Source organism: Phyllobates terribilis, unplaced genomic scaffold, assembly GCF_046119375.1.
Source record: "Phyllobates terribilis strain yellow unplaced genomic scaffold, ASM4611937v1 Scaffold_3__8_contigs__length_932513732, whole genome shotgun sequence".
NCBI classification, from domain to species: domain Eukaryota; kingdom Metazoa; phylum Chordata; class Amphibia; order Anura; family Dendrobatidae; genus Phyllobates; species Phyllobates terribilis.
In genome coordinates, this window is record NW_027362763.1 from 685,680,279 (window position 1) to 685,695,998 (window position 15,720).

The window sequence follows — 15,720 nt, forward strand, 5'->3', positions numbered from 1 at the left end:
GGTAGTAGGAAGTGGAGAAGGATGGGAGTGAGGGTGAGAAGAAGCGGGAACATTGCGGGGGTGAGTAGTGGGCGAGAGGTGACAGGGGTAGGAGGCAGCCCGGGAGCGATGTAGGTGGGGTGAGTCCTAGTGGGGGACAGGTGGCCGCATGTGCGGTGCTGCTGGGGATAGGATGTGATCAGGGATGGGGAGCAGTTCAGGGATGAGTTGCAGTCCGGGGGAGAGGTACAAACAGCCGGGGTAGAGATGAAGGTGAAGTAGCCGGGGGGAGTAGCAGCAGCCGTGGACGAGGTGATGGAGCCTGGATGAGAGGGTGCGGCTGGGGATAGGACGATACGGCAGGGATGGGGTGATGCATCAGGGATGAGATGAAGCAGCCGGAGATGAGGTGATGCAGTAGGGGTGAGATGATGCAGTCAGAGATGAGGTGATGTAGCCGGGGTGAGGTGATGCAGCCGAGATGAGAGGAGGCAGCCGAGGATGAAGTGAAGCAGCCGATGATGGGAAGATGCAGCCGAGGATGGGAAGATGTGGCCGAGAATGGGAAGATGCAACCAAGGATGGGATGATGCAGCCGAGGATGGGATGATGCAGCCGAGGGAGGAATGATGATGCGGCCGAGGATGAGATGAGGCGGCCGAGGATGGGATGATGCAGCCGAGGATGGGATGATGCAGCCGAGGATGGGATGATGCAGCCGAGGATGGGATGGTGCAGCCGAGGATGGGATGGTGCAGCCGAGGATGGGATGGTGCAGCCGAGGATGGGATGGTGCAGCCGAGGATGGGATGATGCAGCCGAGGATGGGATGATGCAGCCGAGGATGGGATGGTGCAGCCGAGAATGGGATGATGCAGCCGAGGATGGGATGGTGCAGGTGATGCAGCCAAGGATAGGATGATGCAGTCGGGAGCAGGATGATGCAGCCAGGGGCTCAGAAGCGGCTCTCAGGGTCAGGGGCAGGCAGCAGGGTGGGAGGCAGGATGAGAGGCAGCCAGCAGGGTCAGAGGCGGCCAGCAGGGTCAGAGGCGGCCAGCAGGGTCAGAGGTGGCCAGGAGGGTCAGAGGCGGCCAGCAGGGTCAGAGACTCCAGCAGGGTCAGAGGCAGCCAGCAGGGTCAGAGGCGGCCAGCCGGGTCAGAGGCGGCCAGCAGGGTCAGAGGTGGCCAGAGGGGGTTCGTTGCGGCCAGGGGGCCGGGTGCGGTGGGGAGTCAGGTGCGGTCGGGTCCTGTGAAGCTGAGGGCCCAGTTCATTCAGGGGCATGTTGCAGATAAGGGCCTGAACCTGCAGATGGGCCAGGTGTAGCTGAGGGCCCAGCGCGGTCAGGGGCACGGTGCAGTCAGGGCCAGCGCAAGCAGGTGCAGCCAGGGGCCAGGTGTATCTGGGGCCCAATATAGCCTGGGGTACGGTGCAGTCAGGGCCGGCATAGACAGGTGCGGCCAGGTGTGGCTGAGGGCCCGGTGCGGCCTAGGGTACGGACGGTCTTGGCTGCGGTGTGGGCAGCTGTGGGGCACCGGGTCGGGGCAGGCCAGTGTGGGGGTCCGCTGCACAGTCTATAGGCTGGGAGCTGCAGTGGGGCAGTGGGCTCCACGCTAGGCCGGGGCCGATAGAGGTAGGGCACCGAAGGCGGCACCGCCAATCCCCGCACAGCCCACGGCCCCGCACCGCTGTGGAGGGTCCCGAGGGCAGCGCTGGCCGCTCCACTTGGTCCTCAGCTGGGTATGCTGCGGTGGACCCCGTGGAAGCACCGATTGCCCTCCGCAGCCCACAGCTCTGTAGCACCGTGGGGGCCCAGGCACAGGTACGGGAGCCCAGGAGGGGGCAGGCCAGGCCGCGGTCGGGCCTGCAGCAATGGCGGGGTGTGGAGGACGGGGACGGCTGCACCGTACTTACCGGTGGTCCAGGAGGTGAAGAGCCGCACGGAGGTCCGGGGCTGCAGCAGTGCGGATGAGCGCCGCAGCCTTTGTGGGACCGTGCCGGGAGCGCTGGAGGCACCCGGGTGCTGGCGGTGTCGGGGACGCAGGCCCAGGTGAGGAGCCGCAGGGCACGGCCGCTGGCCGCACACGGGCAGGCCGACCAGAGGGTCTGGTAGGTGGCCCAGATAGTCGGAGGGTGGTGTAGGTGAGGATGGTAGTGTGTAGGGAGGACGGGTGAGCTTGGATGCGCTGGATGGTGTCCAAGTGCCTGGAGCCTCCCTACGTGCGACCATCACCCCCGGCGGCCATTTTCCCCAACGGGGAAATGGATTCTGAGCTTCTGAGCGTCATAGAGATATCATATTTGATATCCATCTTCATGAATAGTGGTGACGGCAAACATGATGTCTCCATCTTGGATGTGGGACCCCCCCATACCAAGATATGAAATCTGAAGGATGTTTATGTCTTATGCAGCTGGGTGGGTTCACAAAACCGAGCCCCCATGTGAGGTAAACAACATGGGTGTCTCCTAATGTTTTGGCCCCTTACAAAAAACCAGAGCGGCCATTTTAAGTCATTCTTACCAGGGACGTCAGACGTATGAAAAATCACATTTAATTTCCGGGGAGCTGTCCCCCCCCCACAGAATCTGAGACCATCACCTCGTGGCGCAGGTTTTGCTATCACTTATCCCTTTTAGTTTAATAACTGTTTAATGCATATATGTAAATTGTCTCTTTTGTAATATCTTGTATATCTTTTGTAAACACTGCCCACTTTCGGGAGTAAATCATTATTATTTACCAGCTTCGTTCTTCTTGTCCTATGTCGAGCAAACACGTTCCTCACCAGCTAATCCACGCTACCTAACGGGTACCCGATCCACCTGTTAAGCGATCGGTGGTGGCAGTATACCAGTATTTATGTGATATTGTGGTTTCAGGGTGGCTGGATGGAGGTATATATACGTTCCTGGAAGGAACTGGTGGTATATATACGTCCTGTCACATCACATGCCACAATAGTCGACATAAATGAGAGCAGCTGCGCCCGTGCTTATTCTTGGTCAATACCGTGTTTGACCAGCAGATTAAGGGGGCGCCAGAGGGCTGCAACGTCTGACCAAGTGTTTTTCTGGCACCGCACAGTATTACCACTGTGTGAAGCCACCATTTGGGTAACATCACAGAGTACATTACCGCACCTTGACACAGAGGAAGATTTTCCCACGATCCGTCATCTTGACAAATTGAAGCCATGTTGTCAAAGTCAGGATAGCGTGTCTGGAAGCCTTCTCGACAGCTCATTACCAACTTGTCTCCGGTCTTGTAGGTTTTGTTGAGAACATCAGCATCTTCAATATAAGGAGCAAGGCAATCTGTGACTGTGGAGGAGAAAGATAACACTAGTACTCCATTGCTATATTTCTTATATTACCATTATATAACTCGTTTCCATTCTCACTTAGACCTTCTAAGGCCACCAAAAGTTTCCATCCTTCCTTAGCTCGTTCTGTGCACTGATGTCTTTCCACTTCAGCCACCTCCTCCCCTCTCACAGCCTGCTGTCACAGACACACAGAAAGAAACCTCAGCTGCAGCCCTTCATCCCTCTCACAGCTGGCAGTCACAGACACAGAGAAAGAAACTGCAGCTGCAGCCCCCTCCTCCCCTCTCACAGCCAGCAGTCACAGACACAAAGCAAGAAACTACCGCTGCAGCCCCCTCCTCCCCTCTCACAACTGGCAGTCACAGACACAAAGAGAGAAACTACCGCTGAAGCCCCCTCCTCCCCTCTCACAGCCAGCAGTCATGGACATAAAGAAACTGCAGCTGCAGCCCCCTCCTCCCCTCTTACAGCCGGCAGTCACAGACACAAAGAAACTGAAGCTTCAGCTCACTTCACACAGCCTGCAGTCACAGATATAGCAATTCGGCACAGAAAAAGAAACTGCAGCTACACTCCCCTCCTCCCCTCCCGTGGGCCAAATCTGGCCTGCAGGGTGATTTTATTTGGCCTGCGACACCAGAACCACCACCCCTTCGTGAGTCCCATTATTCCTTATAGAGGACTATGTGGGCCCATTATACTGTATGGAGGACTATGTGGGGCCCATTATTCTGTATGGAGGACTATGTGGGGCCCATTATTCTGTATGGAGGATTATGTGGGGCCCATTTTTCTGTATGGAGGATTATGTGGGGTCCATTATTCTGTATGGAGGATTATGTGGGGCCCATTATACTCTATGGAGGACTATGTGGGGCCCATTATACTCTATGGAGGACTATGTGGGGCCCATTATACTGTATGGAGGACTATGTGGGGCCCATTATTCTGTATGGAGGACTATGTGGGGCCCATTATTCTGTATGGAGGATTATGTGGGGCCCATTATTCTGTATGGTGAACTATGTGGAGCCCATTATTGTGTATGGAGGACTATGTGGGGCCCATAATACTATATGGAGGACTATGTGGGGCCCATTATACTGTATACTGGTTGTCTCGCGACTTTATCTAAGTTTTGACCCTCTGTGTGTTTGAGTTTGACATCCCGGCAATAAACAGAAAAGTGGGGAAGGGATTCAGCTATAGTCAGTTGCCTTACAGCAAGAGATAAGTTTGATTTGACACCTGTGAAGAGGGGAGAAAATGGCTTGTAGAAAATTTCCAGACATTTTTTATGATATTTGCGCATTTTGTACATTTCGTGCACACATGAAGCGAAAGCTCAATGTGCCGGGTTCATACTGCAGACAGAGGTGGGGGAGAGCTTCTGCTACAGTCAGTTGCCTTACAGAAAGTGAGAGGTTTGATTACACATATGTCAGGAGGAGTGAAAACGACTGGATATTTTATATGATCTTTGCATCTTTTCTATATTTCATGTCCCTTTAATATTTTTTTCTTTTTTTTTTTTAGCAAATTAGGCCCTCAATGTAAAAATAAAAACAGCCTCACACCGACCTCCAATTAATCCCTTTGTTCTTTTTCGCGTTTTCTTCCATTTGCTATAAGGACTCCTGCAGAACGGACCAATTTGAGCCAAATAAATTGGCAGGAAGATTAGAGGGAAGGAAACTTTGTGTCTCGGGTTCTAGGTGAGCGGAAGACGGATTGTTACATAAATAGAAGCAAACAAATGAAAATGAAATCGATACTAAGTTCATAATTGCTGAATTCCTACAGAAGTCGTGCCTTTATTTATGCCGCTCTGCACGGAACGAGCCTCCGAGTTACTGCTGCTTAATGAATAAAAATTTTTAAAAAAAATGCAAGAAAAAAAATGGAAGCCGTTCTGAAGCCTTTGTGACATAATGAGTCTTTATCCTGTCCGCCCACCTCATACAGACCTCGTATTGCAACGCCGGCAGTCGCTGCAGGCTAGAACATTACCAGCTCAGTTAATGGCTCTCCTTAATTGTTCGCTTTTTTTATTTATACAAATTTTTATAAATCCCTTCAATTTCCATGCAATTATTAATTTCCTATTTATAATAGTAATAAAAACAGCACCGCTCTCCACTAATGTTTTTTTTGCAGATTATGTAATTTTAAGGATTTATAAAACCGCCATATGGTGCACATATACTCCCAGGCATATACACCTCTAGTGGAGAAATCCTATAAACCTGGATTTTTAGCAGAGCTTCCACTGTAATAAATTTCTCGGTTCCTCCTAGTACTTATTGCGATGTTTCCATGTCTTATTGGTCACAAGATGGTGCCCGCTGTATCCGGAACTGGGTAATTGATTATCGAAAAAAAAAATTAAAATCAATAATACTTTCTTAAATAAAAAAGACCAATCAACTCAGAACACCGCCGTAGAAAGTGATCCATGAAAGATTTCTACGAGGGATGAGCGAACCTGTGGAAGTTCGGTGGGTCTGGCCAAACTTGAGTCCAAAGTTCGGTCAGTGTACCCCAACTTGACTCCGAGCCCCATATAAGTCAATGAAGACGCAAACTTTGGTGCTGAAAAATGGCTGTAAAATGATTGTAATATGGGCTAGGGAGCTGCTAAAGGAAGAAAAATGGGGGTAAGGACAATTGCCCTGCAAACAAATGTGGATAGGAAAATGACTTAAAATAACATAGAATAATAAAAAAAATAATAATAATCTTGAACCAGGAGATGAAGGTACAAGTAGAGGGGTGGAGCAGTCCGTAGTTTACTGTACTTGTTAATAACTAAATGAAAGAATGAAAAAAAAAACTACATTGAGGCCCCCTATTTTTAATAACCAGCCAAGGGAAAGCAGACAGCTATGAGCTGGACTTATTATGCTGAGAAGGGGCCAATATCCATGGACCTTCTCAGCCTATTAATATCATTGCTCCGCTGTCTGCTTTGCCTTTGCTGGTTATTAAAAATGGGGGGACTGTAAAAAAAAATTGTGTCTCGTCCCGCAAAAAATAAGCCATCACACAGCTTTATCGGCCAAAAAATAAAAACGTTACGAGTCTTGGAAAATGGCGACACAACCCAAAAAATGTTTTTTTGCAAACATCTGATTTTTTTTACACCATTAAAATAATAAAAGAAATGGACATGTTTGGTATCGCCGTAATCGTACTGATCAGCAGAATCATATTGCGAGGTCATTTTTACTACAAAATGTACACCGTTAAAACAATTCCCAAAAAACAATGTCAAAATTCTAGAACAGTTTTGAACTCCTTTTTAGGGAGTTATTCTAGCAATAAGTGCACTTTTACTATTTAGTTCTTCTGCTGCGTTCTACAGTTTTCAATTATCCGGGAACTTTCCACACTAAATCAGCTTTACAATAATTCACTTTCAGGTCCCCATTACTGTGCAGAGTCGATCCTCGGCTAATGAGCAGCGCAGAGTCCTCTGTTGTACCGGGAAAAGGAGTGAAATGCAACTAAATCTCCTTGTCAATGTGCTTATTGCAGCCGCGTGTGTTTGAATCGGAGACGCTGTGACATTTCAGGGAAAATAATCTTTGAATATTGGATATATTGTTTTTGGACTTTGCAGATACGCTTGACGCTGTCCCACAAAGACGCCTAATGGGTAATTAAAGGGGATGTCCGCTTTCAGCATACTTTTTACTCAATGTGTCCATTAAATAATAAACTCATCAGGTACTCCCCCTCCTTAGGTCCAGCTTCCCTCTGCTGTTGCAGTCACATCCACAGTGCGTGTCATCGCTCTAGACACTCTAGACTAATGATGATGAGAACTGATGGAGGCGATGGGCAGTCACCAGATACTGATGATGGAGGTGACGGGTGGTCACCAGATGCTGACGATGGAGGCGACGGGCGGTCACCAGATGCTGACAATGGAGGCGACGGGCGGTCACCAGATGCCGACGATGGAGGCGACAGGCGGTCACCAGATGCTGACGATGGAGGCGACTGGCGTTTACCAGATACTGATGATGGAGGTGATGGGCGGTCACCAGATACTGATGATGGAGGGGCCGGGCGGTCACCAGATACTGATGATGGAGGGGATGGGCGGTCACCAGATACTGATGATGGAGGGGACGGGCGGTCACCAGATACTGCTGATGGAGGTGATGGGCGGTCACCAGATACTGATGATGGAGGGGACGGGCGGATACCAGATAGTGATGATGGAGGAGATGGGCGGTAACCAGATACTGATGATGGAGGTGACGGGCGGTCACCAGATGCTGACGATGGAGGGGATGGGCGGTCACCAGATACTGATGATGGAGGGGACGGGCGGTCACCAGATACTGATGATGGAGGGGACGGGAGATCACCAGATACTGATGATGGAGGTGACGGACGGTCACCAGATGCTGACGATGGAGGCGACGGGCGGTCACCAGATGCTGACGATGGAGGCGACAGGCGGTCACCAGATGTTGACGATGGAGGCGACGGGCGGTCACCAGATGCTGACGATGGAGGCGACGGGCGGTTACCAGATACTGATGATGGAGGTGATGGGCGGTCACCAGATACTGATGATGGAGGTGATGGGCGGTCACCAGATACTGATGATGGAGGCGACGGGCGGTCACCAGATACCGATGGGGTTTACATTTCGCTTTTATTTGTTAACGGATAAAAATACAACATTTTCACTACTATTTTTGGAAGCTTCTTACTTTGTAGTATTTTTCCCCTCCTGCCTAAAACGTTAGCACATTGCTGTACATGTATATTTTGGGCACTGAATGGCACCTAGAAATCCAGATACAGAAGACTTTTTTGTTCACTTCTTGCATTGCAATGTACAATATAGCAGGGTCCTATTTTTATTCTTTCTTTTTTTTGTTACTTTATAATTTTTTTTTAACATTAATTTCATTTTCGGATGATTGTTTCTTTCATTCCACATTTATATTGTCACACATCTACAAAGAAATTAGAGAAGCTGAAAAAAATCAAATTACACCTTTTTAATCCGTCAGGTACTATTTCTCACTTTTCCTAAACTTCAGGACACAATCTTATATAGGCGTCCAGCCGGCAGCAATTCTAAAAAAAAAAAAATGTCATTTCTTAGTTATTGTGTGGAGAGGGCTGATAACTTTTCCTCCGGGCCCGGAGACTTTTCCACGATCACTTCAATTTGCACATGAAATTATTTCACGGTTTTCTTACAACTGAGTAAAGGAGAAGCTCGTAGAATTTTCTGCTAAATCTACTGCCTTATTCATGGGGCAAAAGTAATAACTCAAAAAATAAATTGGTGTCATTCTGAGAGCACAAAGGAATGACAAATATAATCCAACAAACATTTTAGTTTTTATGTTTTTGTTTTGCATTTGATTTTTACAAATATATTAACTTAATACAAAAAAATTATATTATTTTATTAAAAATACATTATCATATAGTGCTAATATATTAACATTTTTAAAGGGGTTTTCCACTTTCAGGAAAGTGGATCCAAAATTCTATTAAATACAAAAAATAACAAACAGGGAAGGGGCTCACCCTCCCCAGGTCCGGTCCTGACTCCCTGCCGTGGTGACGTCACATTGACGGCACACATCCCTGCTGCAACCAAAACTCAGACAGGAGTGGTGAGTCTGAGCTGGACCTGGGGAGGATGATCACCTGATCCGTTACTTATGACGCGCCCCTGGGCCTGTGTCGCGCTGCGTTGCGCACGCGGGAGCTTACCCGGAGCCGGATCTCTTGAGGGTTGTAGTCTCGTGGCGGTGACCCGGTCCGTGCCCAGGGAGTCAAACTGAGCGGCGATGTAACAGCGGTAGATGCAGGACGACTACGCCACCCGTTGAATGCAGCTATGGAGCTGTCGCTGCAGGACAGTCCGCTGAGGCCGGTGGATGGATGGTGTAGCGTAGATGGTATAACCCCCAACGGGAGGGGTATGGCCTCAGGGCAGCAGATGTGGATGATGGGGGTAGCAGGAACCACTCAGAGACGGTGCGGTGTAATTCAGGGTCTTTACTGGTAACAACGATAGACCCTCCCGGAGTACTTGCTAGTGAACGGGGCCTGGTCAGTCCTTGAGCAGATGGGATCTCCCCTGGCCAGGCGGAGTTGTAGACCTCCCAAACTGACTGTACTCTTCTGGCTACCTTGCTAGAAGCGGATATAAGTAGCCCACGTCCCTGAGTGTACCGTGTGGTGCTCACCCGTATGGCCGGTGACTCGGGGCCTTCTAATGGCTTCCGCTCCACGATGGCGGTGCTGGTCCCACGCGTGTGACCGTGCCTTCGGGTTTCTGGGCCTGAGGACCTGAAATCCCCTGCCGGTCGGCTTCTGCTGCTGGGTAAGAGTTAGTCCCCACAGCCTCGGACGCCGGGTCCGGTAAGAAATCTTCTCAGTCAGGGCGAGCTCTGCAGCTGCCAGCCCCTGACTCGTAGTAGTATTGCTTCTGCTGTTTCTTGTCTCTACTCTCCTTGACTGCTAACCCTGCTTCAGCCCCGGGTTTATATAGGGGAAGTTCTTCCCCTCCCAAGACTGGGCAGGAGGTGTGGCATGCACAGGATCCCTGACCAAAGGACCTCCCACCTGCTCTCAGACATAACATCTCTATCACTGTGGCAACCAGACCCCTGGGGTGTCACATTCCCCCCTAGTGAAATTTAGTACTCCGGGACTAAACATATTTTAGAAAAACATAACAAGATAAAAACAATAATAATACAATAAGAAAAACATATAAAGTTGGTTACGGCATGTCCGTAACCGGGTGCAGTCTTTGAAGAAAAGCAAGGTGTCCATTTCACCAAAACAGGGAGACGTAACCAGGTAGGGGTTTGTCCTACCCCGAGTCCTTAACAGTCTTTAGTCCGTCCTGGGTTACGCTCCAACTATGTACAAGGATTCCCGGTAAATCCACCAAGGATTCCTAAAAATAACTGGAAACACAAAATTATACACAAGCAATAATACACAGATAAACATAAATAAAACAATTTATACACTTCAAATCCTCCAGCGTGTGGGTAACTGGCCTCTAGTGGCCCTAGTGGACCTACGGAGCTGACTGTCTGGCCCTGAACTACAGGGTGTAGGAGCTGTCAAGGATAAACTGGGCAGCTGTCTACCGGCTCTTTGTCTCACTAGGGGTACGGCAGGCTCACTATAAGCAGAGGGTTGATCCTCCTGTTCTGCTTGTGTGGAGTCTTCTGCCTCCTGGACCGGCTGTTCTTCCAGCTCTACCTGTTGCTCCGTAGGTGCTTGGGATTCTGGTTGGAGGAAGGTGAGTACGGGTACCACAACTGCACCATTGACTTGAGTCCAAGACCGAGGGAAGTCCCCGAGCACAGTACTAACCATATCTTCCCTTTCCTCTACGGGTCGATGGTCTTCTTGTTCCTCTTCAGGGTTCCTCAGTTGTTCGGGACACTTCTTCAGGTGGTCCCGGGATACAATGGCTGTGGTTTCCCCTCCGTCTTTACTGATGGTACAAACCTTCGGGTTCTCGTGGCTTGAAGGCAGTACGGTGTACGGGTCCTTCTCCCACTGGTCGTCCAACTTGTGGAGCCGTCTCTTCCTCTTCAAGACCTGCTCTCCGGGTACCAGGGGAACAGCGGGAGCATACTGGTTGTAAGTTTTCTCTTGTCTTTCCCTAGCCTGACAGAGACTTCGCTCCACGCTCTCCTGTACTCTCCGGTACTGCTGCTGCCTCTCTGTGTCCCAGTCTGTTTATGGTGAAGTGTCCTCGGGTGTCAGGACTCCCATTTCCAGGTCAACAGGTAACTTACCAGGTCTTGCCCTCATTAGGTAAGCCGGGGTACAGTTGGTGGAACCTACCGGGATGTGGTTGTATAGGTCCACCAGATCGGGCAACTTCTCAGGCCACAGACTGCATTCTTCCAGGGGCAATGTTTTTAGAAGATCCATTACCACCTGGTTCATTTTCTCACAAAGTCCATTAGTTTGCGGATGGTAGGGTGTCGTCCTTATCTTCCGGCAGCCATACAGATTGCAGAATTCCTGGAAGACCTCCGCTTCAAAGGCAGGTCCCTGGTCCGTCAGCACTTGGTCCGGGTACCCGTGTGGACGGCAAAAGTGCTGCTGGAAGGCTCTAGCTGCTGTTTGAGCCGTTAAGTCCTTGACGGGGACGACAACCAGAAACCGGGAGTAATGATCCACGATGGTTAACGCGTAGACGTAGCCACTTCTGCTTGGGGTCAGTTTTACATGATCCAAGGCTACCAGTTCCAACGGTTGCCGGGTGACGATGGACTGCAGGGGAGTCTTCTGGCTGGCACGGTCCTTCCTTCTCAGGTTGCACGGGCCACAGTCTCTGCACCACTTCTCGATGGTTCCCCTCATGCCTACCCAGTGGAACCGCTCGCGCAGCAGGAACTCCAGCTTCTTCCACCCGAAGTGTCCAGCTCCGTCGTGGTATGCCTCCATCACCATGGCTGCGTCTCTTCGTGGCACCACTACTTGCCAGAGTAGTTCATGCGTCCGGGAGTTAACCATTCTGCGGCACAACTTCCCCTTGTAAAGGAACAGTCGACTCTTCTCTGCCCATAGTTGTTTGGCTTCCTCCGGAGCGTCTGGTTCAAGGCAAGCCTCCGGGCGAGTCAGCATCTCCTTCACCAGTCGGACGGCAGGGTCGCTGTCTTGCGTTTCCGCCCAGTTGTAGTGAGGTAAGGGGTTCAACGTAGCAGCCTGTTTACTCCTTACCCGGTGGGAATACTGGATAGTCCCATGACGGTGGAACGCAGGGAGTTCAACTTCTTCCAGTCCCTCCGGATCTTCTCCTCCGTCCGGCAGGTTGGGCATCCTGGACAGGGCGTCCGCGTTGGTATTGGAGCGTCCTGCCCGGTATTTGATTGTGAACTCGTAGTTGGACAGACGGGCCATCCACCTCTGCTCCAGGGCACCGAGTCTTGCCGTGTCCAGGTGTGTCAACGGGTTGTTATCCGTGTACACGGTGAACCGGGAAGAAGCGAGGTAATGCTTAAAGCGCTCGGTGACTGCCCATACTACGGCCAGGAACTCTAGCTTAAATGAGCTGTAATTCTCGGGGTTCCTTTCGGTGGGTCGCAGTTTTCGGCTGGCGTAGGCGATTACTCGTTCCTTCCCCTGCTGAATCTGGGACAGTACGGCTCCTAGCCCGATGTTACTGGCGTCGGTGTAGAGGATAAAGGGCTGGCTATAATCCGGGTACGCCAGGATTTCGTCCCCCGTGAGGGCCATCTTCAGCTGGCGGAAGGACTCTTCTTCCAGCTCCTCCCATTTGAAGGGCGGCTTCTGGTTCTTGGCCTTCCGGGACTGGCCTATCAGGAGGTCCTGCATAGGTGCTGCCTTTTTGGTGAAACCGGGAATAAACCTTCGGTAGTAGCCTACCAACCCGAGGAACTGCCGCACTTCTTTTACGCTGGAGGGGCTTGGCCATTCCTTAATTGCGGTGATCTTATCAGGGTCGGGAGCCACTCCGTCAGCGCTCACCACGTGTCCCAGGTACTGCACCTTTGGTTTCAGGAGGTGACACTTGGAGGGTTTCACCTTTAGGCCGTAACTTGCCAGAGCTTCGAACACTTCCGCCAGGTGTTTCAGGTGGTCCTCATACGTCTTGGAATATACGATGACATCGTCCAGGTACAACAGGACCGTCTCGAAGTTTCTGTGGCCCAGACAACACTCCATTAGTCGTTGGAAGGTTCCCGGTACGTTGCAGAGTCCGAACGGCATGCAGGTGAACTCGCTAAGTCCCATCGGGGTGGTGAATGCGGTCTTCTCCCGGTCCGCCTCTGCTACAGGAACCTGCCAGTACCCGCTAGTGAGATCCAAGGTAGAGAAGAAGTTAGCAGATCTTAAAGCAGCCAATGACTCCTCTATCCTTGGTAAGGGGTACGCATCCTTGTGTGTGATACGATTGATTTTCCGGTAATCTACACACATCCTCATGGTGTTGTCTTTCTTTCTGACTAAGACTAGTGGAGCTGCCCAGGGGCTACAGCTATCCCTGATCACCCCAGCCTCCTTCATGTCTCTAAGCATCCCCTTGGCGTGTTGGTAGTGGGCAGGGGGTACGGGTCGATACCTCTCTTTTATAGGAGGATGGTCTCCCGTGGGGATGTGGTGTTCTACCCCCTTGACTCGCCCGAAGTCTAACGGGTGTTTACTGAACACTCTCTCGTACTCCTGAACCACCCGATAGACTCCTTGTTTCTGGTGTGAGGGAGTGGAGTCAGTACCCAGATGTAGTTGCTGACACCAGTCCTCCATGTTTTTCTTAGAGCCGTTACCTTCCTCCGGGTGAGATGGAGGCAAGGGTTCCACAGATTGTATAGAATTTTGGTTAATGGTATATAATTTGGCTAGCGTGGCATACCGGGGCAGGTACACTTCCTCTCCCCGATATTTATTATGCGAACGGGCACCCTCCCATGGCGTACATCAACCACCCCCCGTGCTGTCAAAATGGTGGGCCTACTGTCTGAGTAAACTGGTTCTACCATTGCCTGGTAATCCCTACCTCTCAGACCAATAGCTGCCCGGCACCAAATCATCATTTCACTTTTTGGGGGCATGGCAATAGGAAAAGGGTCACACATTCTTACGCTACCAATCTCACCGCCGGAGAGTTCCACCTGTTGCCGTCGCATCAGTGCCCGGATCTCTTTCTGGAGCACCCGCTGCTCGCCGGAGCTGGCGTTCTTGGCAACCTGCTGTAAAAGGAAAATCACCTCTGCAAGACAATTTTCAATTACATTAGTTCCTAGAGTTATTTTTGGGTGACTCTCATGTTTGTCAATATCTACAATGATCAGTCCCTGTGCTGCCAGTTCGACTCTACCGATTTTGATGGTCACCTCTTTAAATCCGATCTGTGGCACGGGCTGGCCATTGCTGGCGATGATACTCAAGTCGTCGTCAGGGTAGCGGGTAATATCCGAGTCATTCCAGTACTGCTTAAAGAGCACGTACGGGATGGTGGTGACCTGTGACCCGGTGTCCAGTAGGGCACTCATGGGAATGCCATCCAGTACCACAGGCAAGACTGGACGTCCTCCCACATATCTGTCGCGCCAGTTCGATGGGCCTGGTGATCTTTTTCCTGGGGGTTGGCCCTCTACCCCAGGTTGTGCCCGTTTAAAGAACAGTACCTTGCCATATGTCCAGGTTGATTGCAGCGGCGGCAGATGGGTCGTCCGTCCTCGCTGTATCGGTCACTGGGTCTCCCTCTGGCCGGTGGGGTCCTCCTTGGTCGATGCCACGGGATGTCCTCCGGTCCGGATGCCAGCTGGATCTTCCCTGGGGTGGAAGCCTGTAAAGACTGCACAGTTCGGGTTAGCGCAGCAACGCTCTTAGCTAGCTCTTGGACCTGATGGTGTAGGTCTGGAGCCGGGTCATTGTCCAAAGCCTGCGCATCAGCTCCCACAGGCCCTGCCGACAAGGGCGCCGCCTCCTGGTGGTAAGTGATAGCAGGGCGCTTGTGGGTCACAACGCCACCCGGTGCCGGTTCTCGGAGCACCCGGATGGCTCTGTCCTTGAACTGTGCAAAGCCCAGATGGGGATCCTGTAAGGCCATTGCCCGCAACTGGGTTCGGTGGGTATTACAATACAGTCCCTCTATAAACTGTTCGGTCAACAGCCTGTCCTCGTTTCCCACTCCATCAGGGTCGGTCTGCTTAATGGCCCTCAGGGCCTCTTGTAGGTTTAGTGCATAGTCCCTTATACTCTCATGCGCTCGCTGCTTGCACCCGTAGAATCTAAGCTTAATCTCGGCTGAGGTGCGGGTATCAAAGGTGTCCTTCAGCCGGGTTAGTATCCCTGCGACAGTCTTCCTCCCAGGTGGCCAGGATTTTACTTCCCTTTTGGCTGCCCCAGTTAGTTGGGCCACCAGGATGCTCACTTTTTGCTCTTCTGTGAGGGGGTACACCTGGAAGAGGCTATCCAGCTTTTCTCTAAAGTCATGCAGGGTATGTGACTCCCCTGAGTACTGGGGTAGCCAAGCTGCTCCCGGGATATAGGGCATGGTGAAGGGCATAACTGCAGCAGCGGTAGCGCTGGCGGGGGTTGAGGCAGTGAAGCTCTCCTCCGTATCCGACATCTTCCTCCCCCCTAGTGGACCGTGGCCTACCTTGCGATGATCCTCTTCCGTAGGCCGCGGCTCCGCAGTGGATCGTCAGGGTTGAGGACCTTCCGTCGCGCTCCTGTGACGTCGGCGTCTGCTGGGCTCCTTCCAGGACCTTACGCAACGTCCGGACGTGAGGCGGGGCTTCAGTTCTCGCGCGCTTTCGGAGTCCACGCCCCTCTTCTTCCCGTGCGGCGTTCTCAAGATGGCGTCCAATGGCGGGAAAACTCCACGGATGGCGGGAAGAAGGCAGAAGATGGCGCCGGATG

At 51.5% G+C, this 15,720-nt stretch overlaps 1 protein-coding gene across 2 annotated transcripts in view; it reads right to left on the bottom strand.

The window, feature by feature from the left end:
* Window positions 1–15,720, bottom strand: part of SUSD4 (sushi domain containing 4) — a 106,160-nt gene that overhangs the window by 36,479 nt on the left and 53,961 nt on the right. For both annotated transcript variants that reach the window (XM_073671877.1, XM_073671876.1), the window contains one exon: window positions 3,122–3,301. In XM_073671877.1, the coding sequence (XP_073527978.1) occupies window positions 3,122–3,301 (180 nt within the window). The remainder of the gene's footprint in view (window positions 1–3,121; window positions 3,302–15,720) is intronic.